The sequence below is a fragment of the Eucyclogobius newberryi genome, unplaced genomic scaffold (genome assembly GCF_026437365.1).
Source record: "Eucyclogobius newberryi isolate DKJ021-1_F unplaced genomic scaffold, fEucNew1.0.hap1 SCAF_5, whole genome shotgun sequence".
Lineage (NCBI taxonomy): Eukaryota > Metazoa > Chordata > Actinopteri > Gobiiformes > Gobiidae > Eucyclogobius > Eucyclogobius newberryi.
The window spans coordinates 1,232,511-1,247,294 of NW_027316167.1; the positions used below are offsets into that span (position 1 = coordinate 1,232,511).

At 44.1% G+C, this 14,784-nt stretch overlaps 1 protein-coding gene across 1 annotated transcript in view; it reads right to left on the reverse strand.

The window, feature by feature from the left end:
* LOC140381530 (serine incorporator 4-like) overlaps nucleotides 1-14,784 on the reverse strand; it is a 95,801-nt gene that overhangs the window by 60,101 nt on the left and 20,916 nt on the right. Inside the window, exons 6-9 of the mRNA XM_072465596.1 lie at nucleotides 11,159-11,252; nucleotides 10,851-11,062; nucleotides 9,415-9,510; nucleotides 6,562-6,764 (exon numbers count right to left, since the gene is read on the reverse strand). Of these exons, the coding sequence (XP_072321697.1) occupies nucleotides 6,562-6,764; nucleotides 9,415-9,510; nucleotides 10,851-11,062; nucleotides 11,159-11,252 (605 nt within the window). The remainder of the gene's footprint in view (nucleotides 1-6,561; nucleotides 6,765-9,414; nucleotides 9,511-10,850; nucleotides 11,063-11,158; nucleotides 11,253-14,784) is intronic.

The following is a 14,784-nucleotide window of genomic DNA, read 5'->3' on the forward strand; positions in this document are numbered from 1 at the left end:
GACGGAGAAACAAGAAGATGACAGAGAAACAAGAAGATGACAGAGAAACAAGAAGATGACGGAGAAACAAGAAGATGACGGAGAAACAAGAAGATGACGGAGAAACAAGAAGATGATGGAGAAACAAGAAGATGACGGAGAAACAAGAAGATGACAGAGAAACAAGAAGATGACGAAGAAACAAGAAGATGACAGAGAAACAAGAAGATGACAGAGAAACAAGAAGATGACAGAGAAACAAGAAGATGACGGAGAAACAAGAAGATGACGGAGAAACAAGAAGATGACAGAGAAACAAGAAGATGACAGAGAAAAAAGAAGATGACGAAGAAACAAGAAGATGACAGAGAAACAAGAAGATGACGAAGAAACAAGAAGATGACGGAGAAACAAGAAGATGACGGAGAAACAAGAAGATGACAGAGAAACAAGAAGATGACAGAAAAACAAGATGACAGAGAAACAAGAAGATGACGGAGAAACAAGAAGATGACGGAGAAACAAGAAGATGACGGAAGAACAAGAAGATGACAGAGAAACAAGAAGATGACGGAGAAACAAGAAGATGACAGAGAAACAAGAAGATGACAGAGAAACAAGAAGATGATGGAGAAACAAGAAGATGACGGAGAAACAAGAAGATGACAGAGAAACAAGAAGATGACGGAGAAACAAGTAAATGACGGAGAAACAAGAAGATGACGGAAAAACAAGAAGATGACAGAGAAACAAGAAGATGACGGAGAAACAAGAAGATGACAGAGAAACAAGAAGATGACAGAGAAACAAGAAGATGACAGAAAAACAAGATGACAGAGAAACAAGAAGATGACGGAGAAACAAGAAGATGACGGAGAAACAAGAAGATGACGGAAGAACAAGAAGATGACAGAGAAACAAGAAGATGACAGAGAAACAAGAAGATGACAGAGAAACAAGAAGATGACGGAGAAACAAGAAGATGACGGAGAAACAAGAAGATGACGGAAGAACAAGAAGATGACAGAGAAACAAGAAGATGACAGAGAAACAAGATGATGACAGAGAAACAAGAAGATGACAGAGAAACAAGAAGATGACAGAGAAACAAGAAGATGACGGAGAAACAAGAAGATGACAGAGAAACAAGAAGATGACAGAGAAACAAGAAGATGACGGAGAAACAAGAAGATGACAGAGAAACAAGAAGATGACGGAGAAACAAGAAGATGATGGAGAAACAAGAAGATGACGGAGAAAAAAGAAGATGACAGAGAAACAAGAAGATGACGAAGAAACAAGAAGATGACGGAGAAACAAGAAGATGACGGAGAAACAAGAAGATGACAGAGAAACAAGAAGATGACAGAGAAAAAAGAAGATGACGAAGAAACAAGAAGATGACAGAGAAACAAGAAGATGACGAAGAAACAAGAAGATGACGGAGAAACAAGAAGATGACGGAGAAACAAGAAGATGACAGAGAAACAAGAAGATGACAGAAAAACAAGATGACAGAGAAACAAGAAGATGACGGAGAAACAAGAAGATGACGGAGAAACAAGAAGATGACGGAAGAACAAGAAGATGACAGAGAAACAAGAAGATGACGGAGAAACAAGAAGATGATGGAGAAACAAGAAGATGACGGAGAAAAAAGAAGATGACAGAGAAACAAGAAGATGACGAAGAAACAAGAAGATGACAGAGAAACAAGAAGATGACAGAGAAACAAGAAGATGACAGAGAAACAAGAAGATGACGGAGAAACAAGAAGATGACGGAGAAACAAGAAGATGACAGAGAAACAAGAAGATGACAGAGAAAAAAGAAGATGACGAAGAAACAAGATGACAGAGAAACAAGAAGATGACGAAGAAACAAGAAGATGACGGAGAAACAAGAAGATGACGGAGAAACAAGAAGATGACAGAGAAACAAGAAGATGACAGAAAAACAAGATGACAGAGAAACAAGAAGATGACGGAGAAACAAGAAGATGACGGAGAAACAAGAAGATGACGGAAGAACAAGAAGATGACAGAGAAACAAGAAGATGACGGAGAAACAAGAAGATGACAGAGAAACAAGAAGATGACAGAGAAACAAGAAGATGATGGAGAAACAAGAAGATGACGGAGAAACAAGAAGATGACAGAGAAACAAGAAGATGACGGAGAAACAAGTAGATGACGGAGAAACAAGAAGATGACGGAAAAACAAGAAGATGACAGAGAAACAAGAAGATGACGGAGAAACAAGAAGATGACAGAGAAACAAGAAGATGACAGAGAAACAAGAAGATGACAGAAAAACAAGATGACAGAGAAACAAGAAGATGACGGAGAAACAAGAAGATGACGGAGAAACAAGAAGATGACGGAAGAACAAGAAGATGACAGAGAAACAAGAAGATGACAGAGAAACAAGAAGATGACAGAGAAACAAGAAGATGACGGAGAAACAAGTAGATGACAGAGAAACAAGAAGAGGACGGAGAAACAAGATGATGACAGAGAAACAAGAAGATGACAGAGAAACAAGAAGATGACAGAGAAACAAGAAGATGACGGAGAAACAAGAAGATGACAGAGAAACAAGAAGATGACAGAGAAACAAGAAGATGACGGAGAAACAAGAAGATGACAGAGAAACAAGAAGATGACGGAGAAACAAGAAGATGATGGAGAAACAAGAAGATGACGGAGAAAAAAGAAGATGACAGAGAAACAAGAAGATGACGAAGAAACAAGAAGATGACGGAGAAACAAGAAGATGACGGAGAAACAAGAAGATGACAGAGAAACAAGAAGATGACAGAGAAAAAAGAAGATGACGAAGAAACAAGAAGATGACAGAGAAACAAGAAGATGACGAAGAAACAAGAAGATGACGGAGAAACAAGAAGATGACGGAGAAACAAGAAGATGACAGAGAAACAAGAAGATGACAGAAAAACAAGATGACAGAGAAACAAGAAGATGACGGAGAAACAAGAAGATGACGGAGAAACAAGAAGATGACGGAAGAACAAGAAGATGACAGAGAAACAAGAAGATGACGGAGAAACAAGAAGATGACAGAGAAACAAGAAGATGACAGAGAAACAAGAAGATGACAGAAAAACAAGATGATGACGGAGAAACAAGAAGATGACGGAAAAACAAGAAGATGACAGAGAAACAAGAAGATGACAGAGAAACAAGAAGAGGACGGAGAAACAAGATGATGACGGAGAAACAAGAAGATGACGGAAAAACAAGAAGATGACAGAGAAACAAGAAGATGACAGAGAAACAAGAAGATGACAGAGAAACAAGAAGATGACGGAGAAACAAGAAGATGACAGAGAAACAAGAAGATGACAGAGAAACAAGAAGATGACGGAGAAACAAGAAGATGACAGAGAAACAAGAAGATGACGGAGAAACAAGAAGATGATGGAGAAACAAGAAGATGACGGAGAAAAAAGAAGATGACAGAGAAACAAGAAGATGACGAAGAAACAAGAAGATGACGGAGAAACAAGAAGATGACAGAGAAACAAGAAGATGACAGAGAAACAAGAAGATGACAGAGAAACAAGAAGATGACGGAGAAACAAGAAGATGACGGAGAAACAAGAAGATGACAGAGAAACAAGAAGATGACAGAGAAAAAAGAAGATGACGAAGAAACAAGAAGATGACAGAGAAACAAGAAGATGACGAAGAAACAAGAAGATGACGGAGAAACAAGAAGATGACGGAGAAACAAGAAGATGACAGAGAAACAAGAAGATGACGGAGAAACAAGAAGATGACGGAGAAACAAGAAGATGACGGAAGAACAAGAAGATGACAGAGAAACAAGAAGATGACGGAGAAACAAGAAGATGACAGAGAAACAAGAAGATGACAGAGAAACAAGAAGATGACGGAGAAACAAGTAGATGACAGAGAAACAAGAAGATGACGGAGAAACAAGATGATGACGGAGAAACAAGAAGATGACGGAAAAACAAGAAGATGACAGAGAAACAAGAAGATGACAGAGAAACAAGAAGATGACAGAGAAACAAGAAGATGACGGAGAAACAAGAAGATGACAGAGAAACAAGAAGATGACAGAGAAACAAGAAGATGACGGAGAAACAAGAAGATGACGGAGAAACAAGAAGATGACAGAGAAACAAGAAGATGACAGAGAAAAAAGAAGATGACGAAGAAACAAGAAGATGACAGAGAAACAAGAAGATGACAAAGAAACAAGAAGATGACGGAGAAACAAGAAGATGACGGAGAAACAAGAAGATGACAGAGAAACAAGAAGATGACAGAGAAACAAGAAGATGACAGAGAAACAAGAAGATGACAGAGAAACAGGATCAGGTCATTGTCCAGAAGTTTTCAAAGTTTAATCTGGACTGAACTCCAGACGCTGGGACTTATTCTACTGATGAAAGCAGAAGTATTAATGGTCCTGATTGGTCCTGTGCAAAGGGAGGAGTTGTAAATGAAACTGTCCTTGTTTACACCAGCAAGAGGCCGGTCCATGTTTAGTCCTGACTCTGGCACCAGCAGGAGGCCGGTCCATGTTTAGTCCTGACTCTGGCACCAGCAGGAGGCCGCTCCATGTTTAGTCCTGACTCTGGCACCAGCAGGAGGCCGGTCCATGTTTAGTCCTGACTCTGGCACCAGCAGGAGGCTGCTCCATGTTTAGTCCTGATTCTGGCACCAGCAGGAGGCCGGTCCATGTTTAGTCCTGACTCTGGCACCAGCAGGAGGCCGGTCCATGTTTAGTCCTGACTCTGGCACCAGCAGGAGGCCGGTCCATGTTTAGTCCTGACTCTGGCACCAGCAGGAGGCCGGTCCATGTTTAGTCCTGACTCTGGCACCAGCAGGAGGCCGCTCCATGTTTAGTCCTGACTCTGGCACCAGCAGGAGGCCGCTCCATGTTTAGTCCTGACTCTGGCACCATCAGGAGGCCGGGCCATATTTAGTCCTGACTCTGGCACCAGCAGGAGGCTGCTCCATGTTTAGTCCTGACTCTGGCACCAGCAGGAGGCCAGGCCATGTTTAGTCCTGACTCTGGCACCAGCAGGAGGCCGGTCCATATTTAGTCCTGACTCTGGCACCAGCAGGAGGCCGCTCCATGTTTAGTCCTGACTCTGGCACCAGCAGGAGGCCGCTCCATGTTTAGTCCTGTCTCTGGCACCATCAGGAGGCCGGGCCATATTTAGTCCTGACTCTGGCACCAGCAGGAGGCTGCTCCATGTTTAGTCCTGACTCTGGCACCAGCAGGAGGCCGCTCCATGTTTAGTCCTGACTCTGGCACCAGCAGGAGGCTGCTCCATGTTTAGTCCTGACTCTGGCACCAGCAGGAGGCTGCTCCATGTTTAGTCCTGACTCTGGCACCAGCAGGAGGCCGCTCCATGTTTAGTCCTGACTCTGGCACCATCAGGAGGCCGGGCCATATTTAGTCCTGACACTGGCACCAGCAGGAGGCCGGTCCATGTTTAGTCCTGACTCTGGCACCAGCAGGAGGCCGCTCCAGGTTTAGTCCTGACTCTGGCACCAGCAGGAGGCCGGTCCATGTTTAGTCCTGACTCTGGCACCAGCAGGAGGCCGCTCCATGTTTAGTCCTGACTCTGGCACCAGCAGGAGGCCGCTCCATGTTTAGTCCTGACTCTGGCACCAGCAGGAGGCCGCTCCATGTTTAGTCCTGACTCTGGCACCATCAGGAGGCCGGGCCATATTTAGTCCTGACTCTGGCACCAGCAGGAGGCTGCTCCATGTTTAGTCCTGACTCTGGCACCAGCAGGAGGCCGCTCCATGTTTAGTCCTGACTCTGGCACCAGCAGGAGGCTGCTCCATGTTTAGTCCTGACTCTGGCACCAGCAGGAGGCTGCTCCATGTTTAGTCCTGACTCTGGCACCAGCAGGAGGCTGCTCCATGTTTAGTCCTGACTCTGGCACCAGCAGGAGGCTGCTCCATGTTTAGTCCTGACTCTGGCACCAGCAGGAGGCCGGGCCATATTTAGTCCTGACTCTGGCACCAGCAGGAGGCTGCTCCATGTTTAGTCCTGACTCTGGCACCAGCAGGAGGCTGCTCCATGTTTAGTCCTGACTCTGGCACCAGCAGGAGGCTGCTCCATGTTTAGTCCTGACTCTGGCACCAGCAGGAGGCCGCTCCATGTTTAGTCCTGACTCTGGCACCATCAGGAGGCCGCTCCATGTTTAGTCCTGACTCTGGCACCAGCAGGAGGCCACTCCATGTTTAGTCCTGACTCTGGCACCATCAGGAGGCCGGGCCATATTTAGTCCTGACTCTGGCACCAGCAGGAGGCTGCTCCATGTTTAGTCCTGACTCTGGCACCATCAGGAGGCCGGGCCATATTTAGTCCTGACTCTGGCACCAGCAGGAGGCCGGGCCATGTTTAGTCCTGTTACTGCAGCTTCTTATTTCAGACAAATATCTTTCTCTAGTTCTACATAAAATGAAGTTGTTCATGTTCAGCTTCTCTTTGTAAATCTCTTTTTGAACCTGGAGCTTTGACTTGAGAATCATCATGTCTCCATGGCAACTTCTGCTTATTTTGAACCATTCTAGGCTTTATAGGGACAATGGTGTCCAGAACATTCAGAACAGTAGAAGGTGGGACACAGTAGGAGACGTACCAGGCAAAGAGGACGCAGCAGTACATGAGGGCGGCGCCCATGATGGCCACAGTGTTTCCTTCTGTCTTCATTCCGTTCTGACCCAAACTTGGGAAACAAATGGTGGAGTTCACGCCCTGAATCAGCACTGGACAAACACACACATGTCATTTAAACACACACACGTCATTTAAACACACATGTCATTTAAACACACACACGTCATTTAAACACACATGTCATTTAAACACACACACGTCATTTAAACACACATGTCATTTAAACACACAGATGTCATTTAAACACACACACGCCATTTAAACACACATGTCATTTAAACACACACACGTCATTTAAACACACACACGTCATTTAAACACACAGATGTCATTTAAACACACACACGTCATTTAAACACACACACGTCATTTAAACACACAGATGTCATTTAAACACACACACGTCATTTAAACACAGAGATGTAATTTAAACACACATGTCATTTAAACACACACACGTCATTTAAACACACACACGTCATTTAAACACACACACGTCATTTAAACACACATGTCATTTAAACACACACACGTCATTTAAACACACATGTCATTTAAACACACACACGTCATTTAAACACAGAGATGTCATTTAAACACACATGTCATTTAAACACACACACGTCATTTAAACATACACACGTCATTTAAACACAGAGATGTCATTTAAACACACATGTCATTTAAACACACACACGTCATTTAAACACACAGATGTCATTTAAACACACACACGTCATTTAAACACACACACGTCATTTAAACACACATGTCATTTAAACACACACACGTCATTTAAACACACACACGTCATTTAAACACACATGTCATTTAAACACACACACACGTCATTTAAACACACACACGTCATTTAAACACACACACGTCATTTAAACACACACATGTCATTTAAACACACACACGTCATTTAAACACACACACACGTCATTTAAACACACACACGTCATTTAAACACAAACATGTCATTTAAACACACACATGTCATTTAAACACACACATGTCATTTAAACACACACACATGTCATTTAAACACAAACATGTCATTTAAACACACACACACGTCATTTAAACACAAACATGTGATTTAAACACACAGATGTAATTTAAACACACACATGTCATTTAAACACACACACATGTCATTTAAACACACACACATGTCATTTAAACACAAACATGTCATTTAAACACACACATGTCATTTAAACACACACATGTCATTTAAACACACACACATGTCATTTAAACACAAACATGTCATTTAAACACACACACATGTCATTTAAACACACACACACGTCATTTAAACACAAACATGTGATTTAAACACACAGATGTAATTTAAACACACACATGTCATTTAAACACACACACATGTCATTTAAACACACACACATGTCATTTAAACACAAACATGTCATTTAAACACACACACATGTCATTTAAACACACAGGTGTAATTTAAACACACACATGTCATTTAAACACACACACATGTCATTTAAACACACACACATGTCATTTAAACACAAACATGTCATTTAAACACACACACATGTCATTTAAACACACAGGTGTAATTTAAACACACACATGTCATTTAAACACACACACGTCATTTAAACACACACACATCATTTAAACACACACACATGTCATTTAAACACACACACATCATTTAAACACACACACATGTCATTTAAACACACACACGTCATTTAAACACACACACGTAATTTAAACACACACACACATCATTTAAACACAAACACATCATTTAAACACACACACATTATTTAAACACACACACATGTCATTTAAACACACACACCTCATTTAAACTCTGGAGGGTAGGAGTAGCAGTAGTAGCATTAGCAGTAGTAGTAGTAGTAGTAGTAGTAGTAGTAGTCGTAGTACTCTTACCTCTCTCTGGAGGTTAGTAGTAGTAGTAGTAGTAGTAGTAGTAGTAGTAGTAGTAGTAGAGTCGTAGTACTCTTACTTCTCTCTGGAGGTTAGTAGTAGTAGTAGTAGTAGTAGTAGTAGTAGTAGTAGTAGTAGTAGTAGTAGTAGTAGTAGTAGTAGTAGTAGTAGTATTCTTACCTCTCTCTGGAGGTTAGTAGTAGTAGTAGTAGTAGTAGTAGTAGTAGTACTCTTACCTCTCTCTGAAGGTTAGTAGTAGTAGTAGTAGTAGTAGTAGTAGTAGTAGTACTCTTACCTCTCTCTGGAGGTTAGTAGTAGTAGTAGTAGTAGTAGTAGTAGTAGTAATAGTCGTAGTACTCTTACCTCTCTCTGGAGGTTAGTAGTAGTAGTAGTAGTAGTAGTAGTAGTAGTAGTACTCTTACCTCTCTCTGGAGGTTAGTAGTAGTAGTAGTAGTAGTAGTACTCTTACCTCTCTCTGGAGGTTAGTAGTAGTAGTAGTAGTAGTAGTACTCTTACCTCTCTCTGGAGGTTAGTAGTAGTAGTAGTAGTAGTAGTAGTACTCTTACCTCTCTCTGGAGGTTAGTAGTAGTAGTAGTAGTAGTAGTACTCTTACCTCTCTCTGGAGGGTAGTAGTAGTAGTAGTAGTAGTACTCTTACCTCTCTCTGGAGGTTAGTAGTAGTAGTAGTAGTAGTAGTAGTACTCTTACCTCTCTCTGGAGGTTAGTAGTAGTAGTAGTAGTAGTAGTACTCTTACCTCTCTCTGGAGGGTAGTAGTAGTAGTAGTAGTAGTACTCTTACCTCTCTCTGGAGGTCTGGAGCTCAGGGCGGAGAAGGTCAGGTACATGACGTAGCAGCTGATGATGGAGGCCTGCAGTAAACCTGAGCGCGGCTGCTCTGGAAAACATGTCATATTTAAGTCAGTAAAACAATGTAACAACAGTATTTTACTGTAACAACTCAAACAAGTCATAGAAACTAGTAAAGTCATCAAATCCTGACTTTGTAGGTCGCGATCCTGCTTTTGTAGGTCGCGCTCCTGCCTTTGTAGGTCGCGCTCCTGCCTTTGTAGGTCGCGCTCATGCCTTTGTAGGTCGCGCTCCTGCCTTTGTAGGTCGCGCTCCTGCCTTTGTAGGTCGCGCTCCTGCCTTTGTAGGTCGCGCTCCTGCCTTTGTAGGTCGCGCTCCTGCCTTTGTAGGTCGCGCTCCTGCCTTTGTAGGTCGCGCTCCTGCCTTTGTAGGTCGCGCTCCTGCCTTTGGTCGCGCTCCTGCCTTTGTATGTCGCGCTCCTGCCTTTGTAGGTCGCGCTCCTGCCTTTGTAGGTCGCGCTCCTGCCTTTGTAGGTCACGCTTCATGCTGGAGCTTTATGTGGAACACTGTCTCTTCAGCCTCCTCCAAGAGAGCACAAGACGCAGTGCCAGGGGCCCCTTCTCCCGCCAGGGGCCCCTTCTCCTGTCAGGGGCCCCTTCTCCCGTCAGGGGCCCCTTCTCCTGTCAGGGGCCCCTTCTCCTGTCAGGGGCCGCTTCTCCCGTCACCCCAGGCTCACAACAGTTCTGTTCCAATACCATTATAATGATTCCATTAAAGAACGCACACATTCAATGATCCGTGATGTCTCACACTCGCTGTTCTTTCTGCTCAGCTTTGACCCTCGTCCATCACTGATGTGGTAAATACATCTTATAAATGAACCGAAGTCTGTGGATATATCTTAAGTAGACAAAATGAACGTTGTGGGTTAGGGTTAGTACTCAGGGTTAGTACTCAGGGTTAGTACTCAGGGTTAGTACTCAGGGTTAGCACTCAGGGTTAGCACTCAGGGTTAGTACTCAGGGTTAGGGTTAGTACTCAGGGTTAGGGTTAGTACTCAGGGTTAGTACTCAGGGTTAGTACTCAGGGTTAGGGTTAGTACTCAGGGTTAGTACTCAGGGTTAGTACTCAGGGTTAGTACTCAGGGTTAGGGTTAGTACTCAGGGTTAGGGTTAGTACTCAGGGTTAGGGTTAGTACTCAGGGTTAGTACTCAGGGTTAGTACTCAGGGTTAGTAGTCAGGGTTAGTAGTCAGGGTTAGTACTCAGGGTTAGGGTTAGTACTCAGGGTTAGTACTCAGGGTTAGTACTCAGGGTTAGTACTCAGGGTTAGGGTTAGTACTCAGGGTTAGGGTTAGTACTCAGGGTTAGTACTCAGGGTTAGTACTCAGGGTTAGTACTCAGGGTTAGTACTCAGGGTTAGTACTCACTGTGTTGGATGCAGGGTGTGATGGACACGAGGCCCATGGCCCCGCAGAGGCCCAGGTGGCCCCACAGCAAGGCCCGGTTGGACTGGCACAGGTTTGGGTGAGTGTAATACTTCAACATGAACATGAACGCCAACGCTGCCCCAGAGTAGAAGAGCAGCGTGGCACAGGTGACTGCCAGGTACCAGCGTGGGTGCTCGGCTGCACCTGTCAGCCTGAGGACAAACAGGAAACAATGGTCCCTGATAATGACATAAACTCTGACTCTTTGTATTTCAAACATAAACGACAAATAACTGAATGTTTCTGACCAGTTTTTGTTCCACTGATGAGCAAAGGCTGTGATGAGGACGAGCTGGATCAGGATGAAGGCAAAACCTCCCACGACGCCCACGTAATGCCACACTGCAACACAGAGGAGACACATGAGGCCTGGAGCGGCCTCCTGCTGGTGCCAGAGTCAGGACTAAACATGGACCGGCCTCCTGCTGGTGCCAGAGTCAGGACTAAACATGGAGCGGCCTCCTGCTGGTGCCAGAGTCAGGACTAAACATGGAGCGGCCTCCTGCTGGTGTCCAGAGTCAGGACTAAACATGGAGCGGCCTCCTGCTGGTGTCCAGAGTCAGGACTAAACATGGACCGGCCTCCTGCTGGTGTCTAGAGTCAGGACTAAACATGGACCGGCCTCCTGCTGGTGCCAGAGTCAGGACTAAACATGGACCGGCCTCCTGCTGGTGCCAGAGTCAGGACTAAACATGGACCGGCCTCCTGCTGGTGCCAGAGTCAGGACTACACATGGACCGGCCTCCTGCTGGTGCCAGAGTCAGGACTAAACATGGACCGGCCTCCTGCTGGTGCCAGAGTCATCATGCTCGTTTGTTGCAGGTGTGCTATCCGAGGAGCAGATCCGTATTACACCACCTACAGGACAGGACCAGACTGCAGGAGGACACCACCTACAGGACAGGACCAGACTGACACCTGAACACATCTGCAAACTGTTGGACATCTGTCTGAACACCACTTACTTTCAATTCCGGGGACATTTTCATAGACAGATTCATGGCTGTGCCCTGGGCCCGTCTTTCCCACAGTGGACAAACTGTACATGGAGCACTTTGAGAAGAAGGCTCTGACCTCCTTTTCAGGCTCCGCCCCAAAGCTTTGTCTTCGCTACGTCGATGATACGTTTGTAACAATCAAGAAACAAGAGTTGAAGCCTTCTCAGAGCACATCAATGTGGACCTGAACATCAGCTTTACAAGAGAAGACCCTAAGGAGAACCGCTTGGTCTTTCTTGATTGTTCCACGATCAGAGGACGAGAAGCTCACAATAGAAGTATATAAGAAACCTACACACACAGACCAGTATCTGCTCTTTGGTTCCAACCACCCACTACAGCACAAGCTGGGAGTGATCAGAACCTTACAACACAGAGCTCAAGGTGTGTCCACCAGCTCAGAGGACAAGAGGAGCCCACCAGCTCAGAGGACAAGGTGTGTCCACCAGCTCAGAGGACAAGAGGAGCCCACCTGCTCAGAGGACAAGAGGTGCCCACCAGCTCAGAGGACAAGAGGTGTCCACCAGCTCAGAGGACAAGAGGTGCCCACCAGCTCAGAGGACAAGAGGTGTCCAGCAGCTCAGAGGACAAGAGGTGTCCACCAGCTCAGAGGACAAGAGGTGTCCACCAGCTCAGAGGACAAGAGGAGGCCACCAGCTCAGAGGACAAGAGGTGTCCACCAGCTCAGAGGACAAGAGGTGCCCACCAGCTCAAAGGACAAGAGGTGTCCAGCAGCTCAGAGGACAAGAGGTGTCCACCAGCTCAGAGGACAAGAGGTGTCCACCAGCTCAGAGGACAAGAGGAGGCCACCAGCTCAGAGGACAAGAGGAGGCCACCAGCTCAGAGGACAAGGTGTGTCCACCAGCTCAGAGGACAAAGTGTGTCCACCAGCTCAGAGGACAAGAGGAGGCCACCAGCTCAGAGGACAAGAGGAGCCCACCAGCTCAGAGGACAAGAGGAAATAAGAAAAACACGTCCATAATGCCCTTTCAGCCTGTGGACACCCCGCTTGGGTCCTCAACAGAGTGAAGAGAACCAAGAAGCAGGAAAAAAGGGACAAAAGGGAAACTGAACAGAGAAGGGTGTTTCTATCCCTTATGTCTCGGGACTATCGGAAAAACTGCAGAGAATTTTCAAACCAGGAAACACTTTAAGACACAAACAGGTTCGTCCTAAGGACAAGATGCTGACCAAAAACAGAGCAATGTACTTTATTCTGTCCAATGCAGTGAAGAAAAGTGTAAAGAGCGTTACATAGAGACAAGAGGCTCTATCCTCTATCCTCTTGTTAACAAAAGGCTCTATCCTCTTGTTAACAAAAGGCTCTATCCTCTTGTTAACAAAAGGCTCTATCCTCTTGTTAACAAAAGGCTCTATCCTCTTGTTAACAAAAGGCTCTATCCTCTTGTTAACAAAAGGCTCTATCCTCTTGTTAACAAAAGGCTCTATCCTCTTGTTAACAAAAGGCTCTATCCTCTTGTTAACAAAAGGCTCTATCCTCTTGTTAACAAAAGGCTCTATCCTCTTGTTAACAAAAGGCTCTATCCTCTTGTTAACAAAAGGCTCTATCCTCTTGTTAACAAAAGGCTCTATCCTCTTGTTAACAAAAGGCTCTATCCTCTTGTTAACAAAAGGCTCTATCCTCTTGTTAACAAAAGGCTCTATCCTCTTGTTAACAAAAGGCTCTATCCTCTTGTTAATAAAAGGCTCTATCCTCTTGTTAACAAAAGGCTCTATCCTCTTGTTAACAAAAGGCTCTATCCTCTTGTTAACAAAAGGCTCTATCCTCTTGTTAACAAAAGGCTCTATCCTCTTGTTAACAAAAGGCTCTATCCTCTTGTTAACAAAAGGCTCTATCCTCTTGTTAACAAAAGGCTCTATCCTCTTGTTAACAAAAGGCTCTATCCTCTTGTTAATAAAAGGCTCTATCCTCTTGTTAACAAAAGGCTCTATCCTCTTGTTAATAAAAGGCTCTATCCTCTTGTTAATAAAAGGCTCTATCCTCTTGTTAACAAAAGGCTCTATCCTCTTGTTAACAAAAGGCTCTATCCTCTTGTTAACAAAAGGCTCTATCCTCTTGTTAACAAAAGGCTCTATCCTCTTGTTAACAAAAGGCTCTATCCTCTTGTTAACAAAAGGCTCTATCCTCTTGTTAACAAAAGGCTCTATCCTCTTGTTAACAAAAGGCTCTATCCTCTTGTTAACAAAAGGCTCTATCCTCTTGTTAACAAAAGGCTCTATCCTCTTGTTAACAAAAGGCTCTATCCTCTTGTTAACAAAAGGCTCTATCCTCTTGTTAATAAAAGGCTCTATCCTCTTGTTAACAAAAGGCTCTATCCTCTTGTTAACAAGGCTCTATCCTCTTGTTAACAAAAGGCTCTATCCTCTTGTTAACAAAAGGCTCTATCCTCTTGTTAACAAAAGGCTCTATCCTCTTATTAACAAAAAGCTCTATCCTCTTATTAACAAAAGGCTCTATCCTCTTGTTAACAAAAGGCTCTATCCTCTTATTAACAAAAGGCTCTATCCTCTTATTAACAAAAAGCTCTATCCTCTTATCAACAAAAGGCTCTATCCTCTTGTTAACAAAAGGCTCTATCCTCTTGTTAACAAAAGGCTCTATCCTCTTGTTAACAAAAGGCTCTATCCTCTTGTTAACAAAAGGCTCGTTAGAAACAAAGAGGGTAAGTTTCTGTTGAAACAAACAACTTTTTCCACTTCAGGAAGGCTCCGCCCAATGGGCGGGGCTTACCACAGAATAGAATAAATATCTGAGTTCCCGGTCTAAATTCGCTTATTGTCAATGACTCTTGGACGAGAGTCGAAACGTCTAGTTTTTTTTCTAAACTGAGTCCAGATGAAAGAACTGAATATAT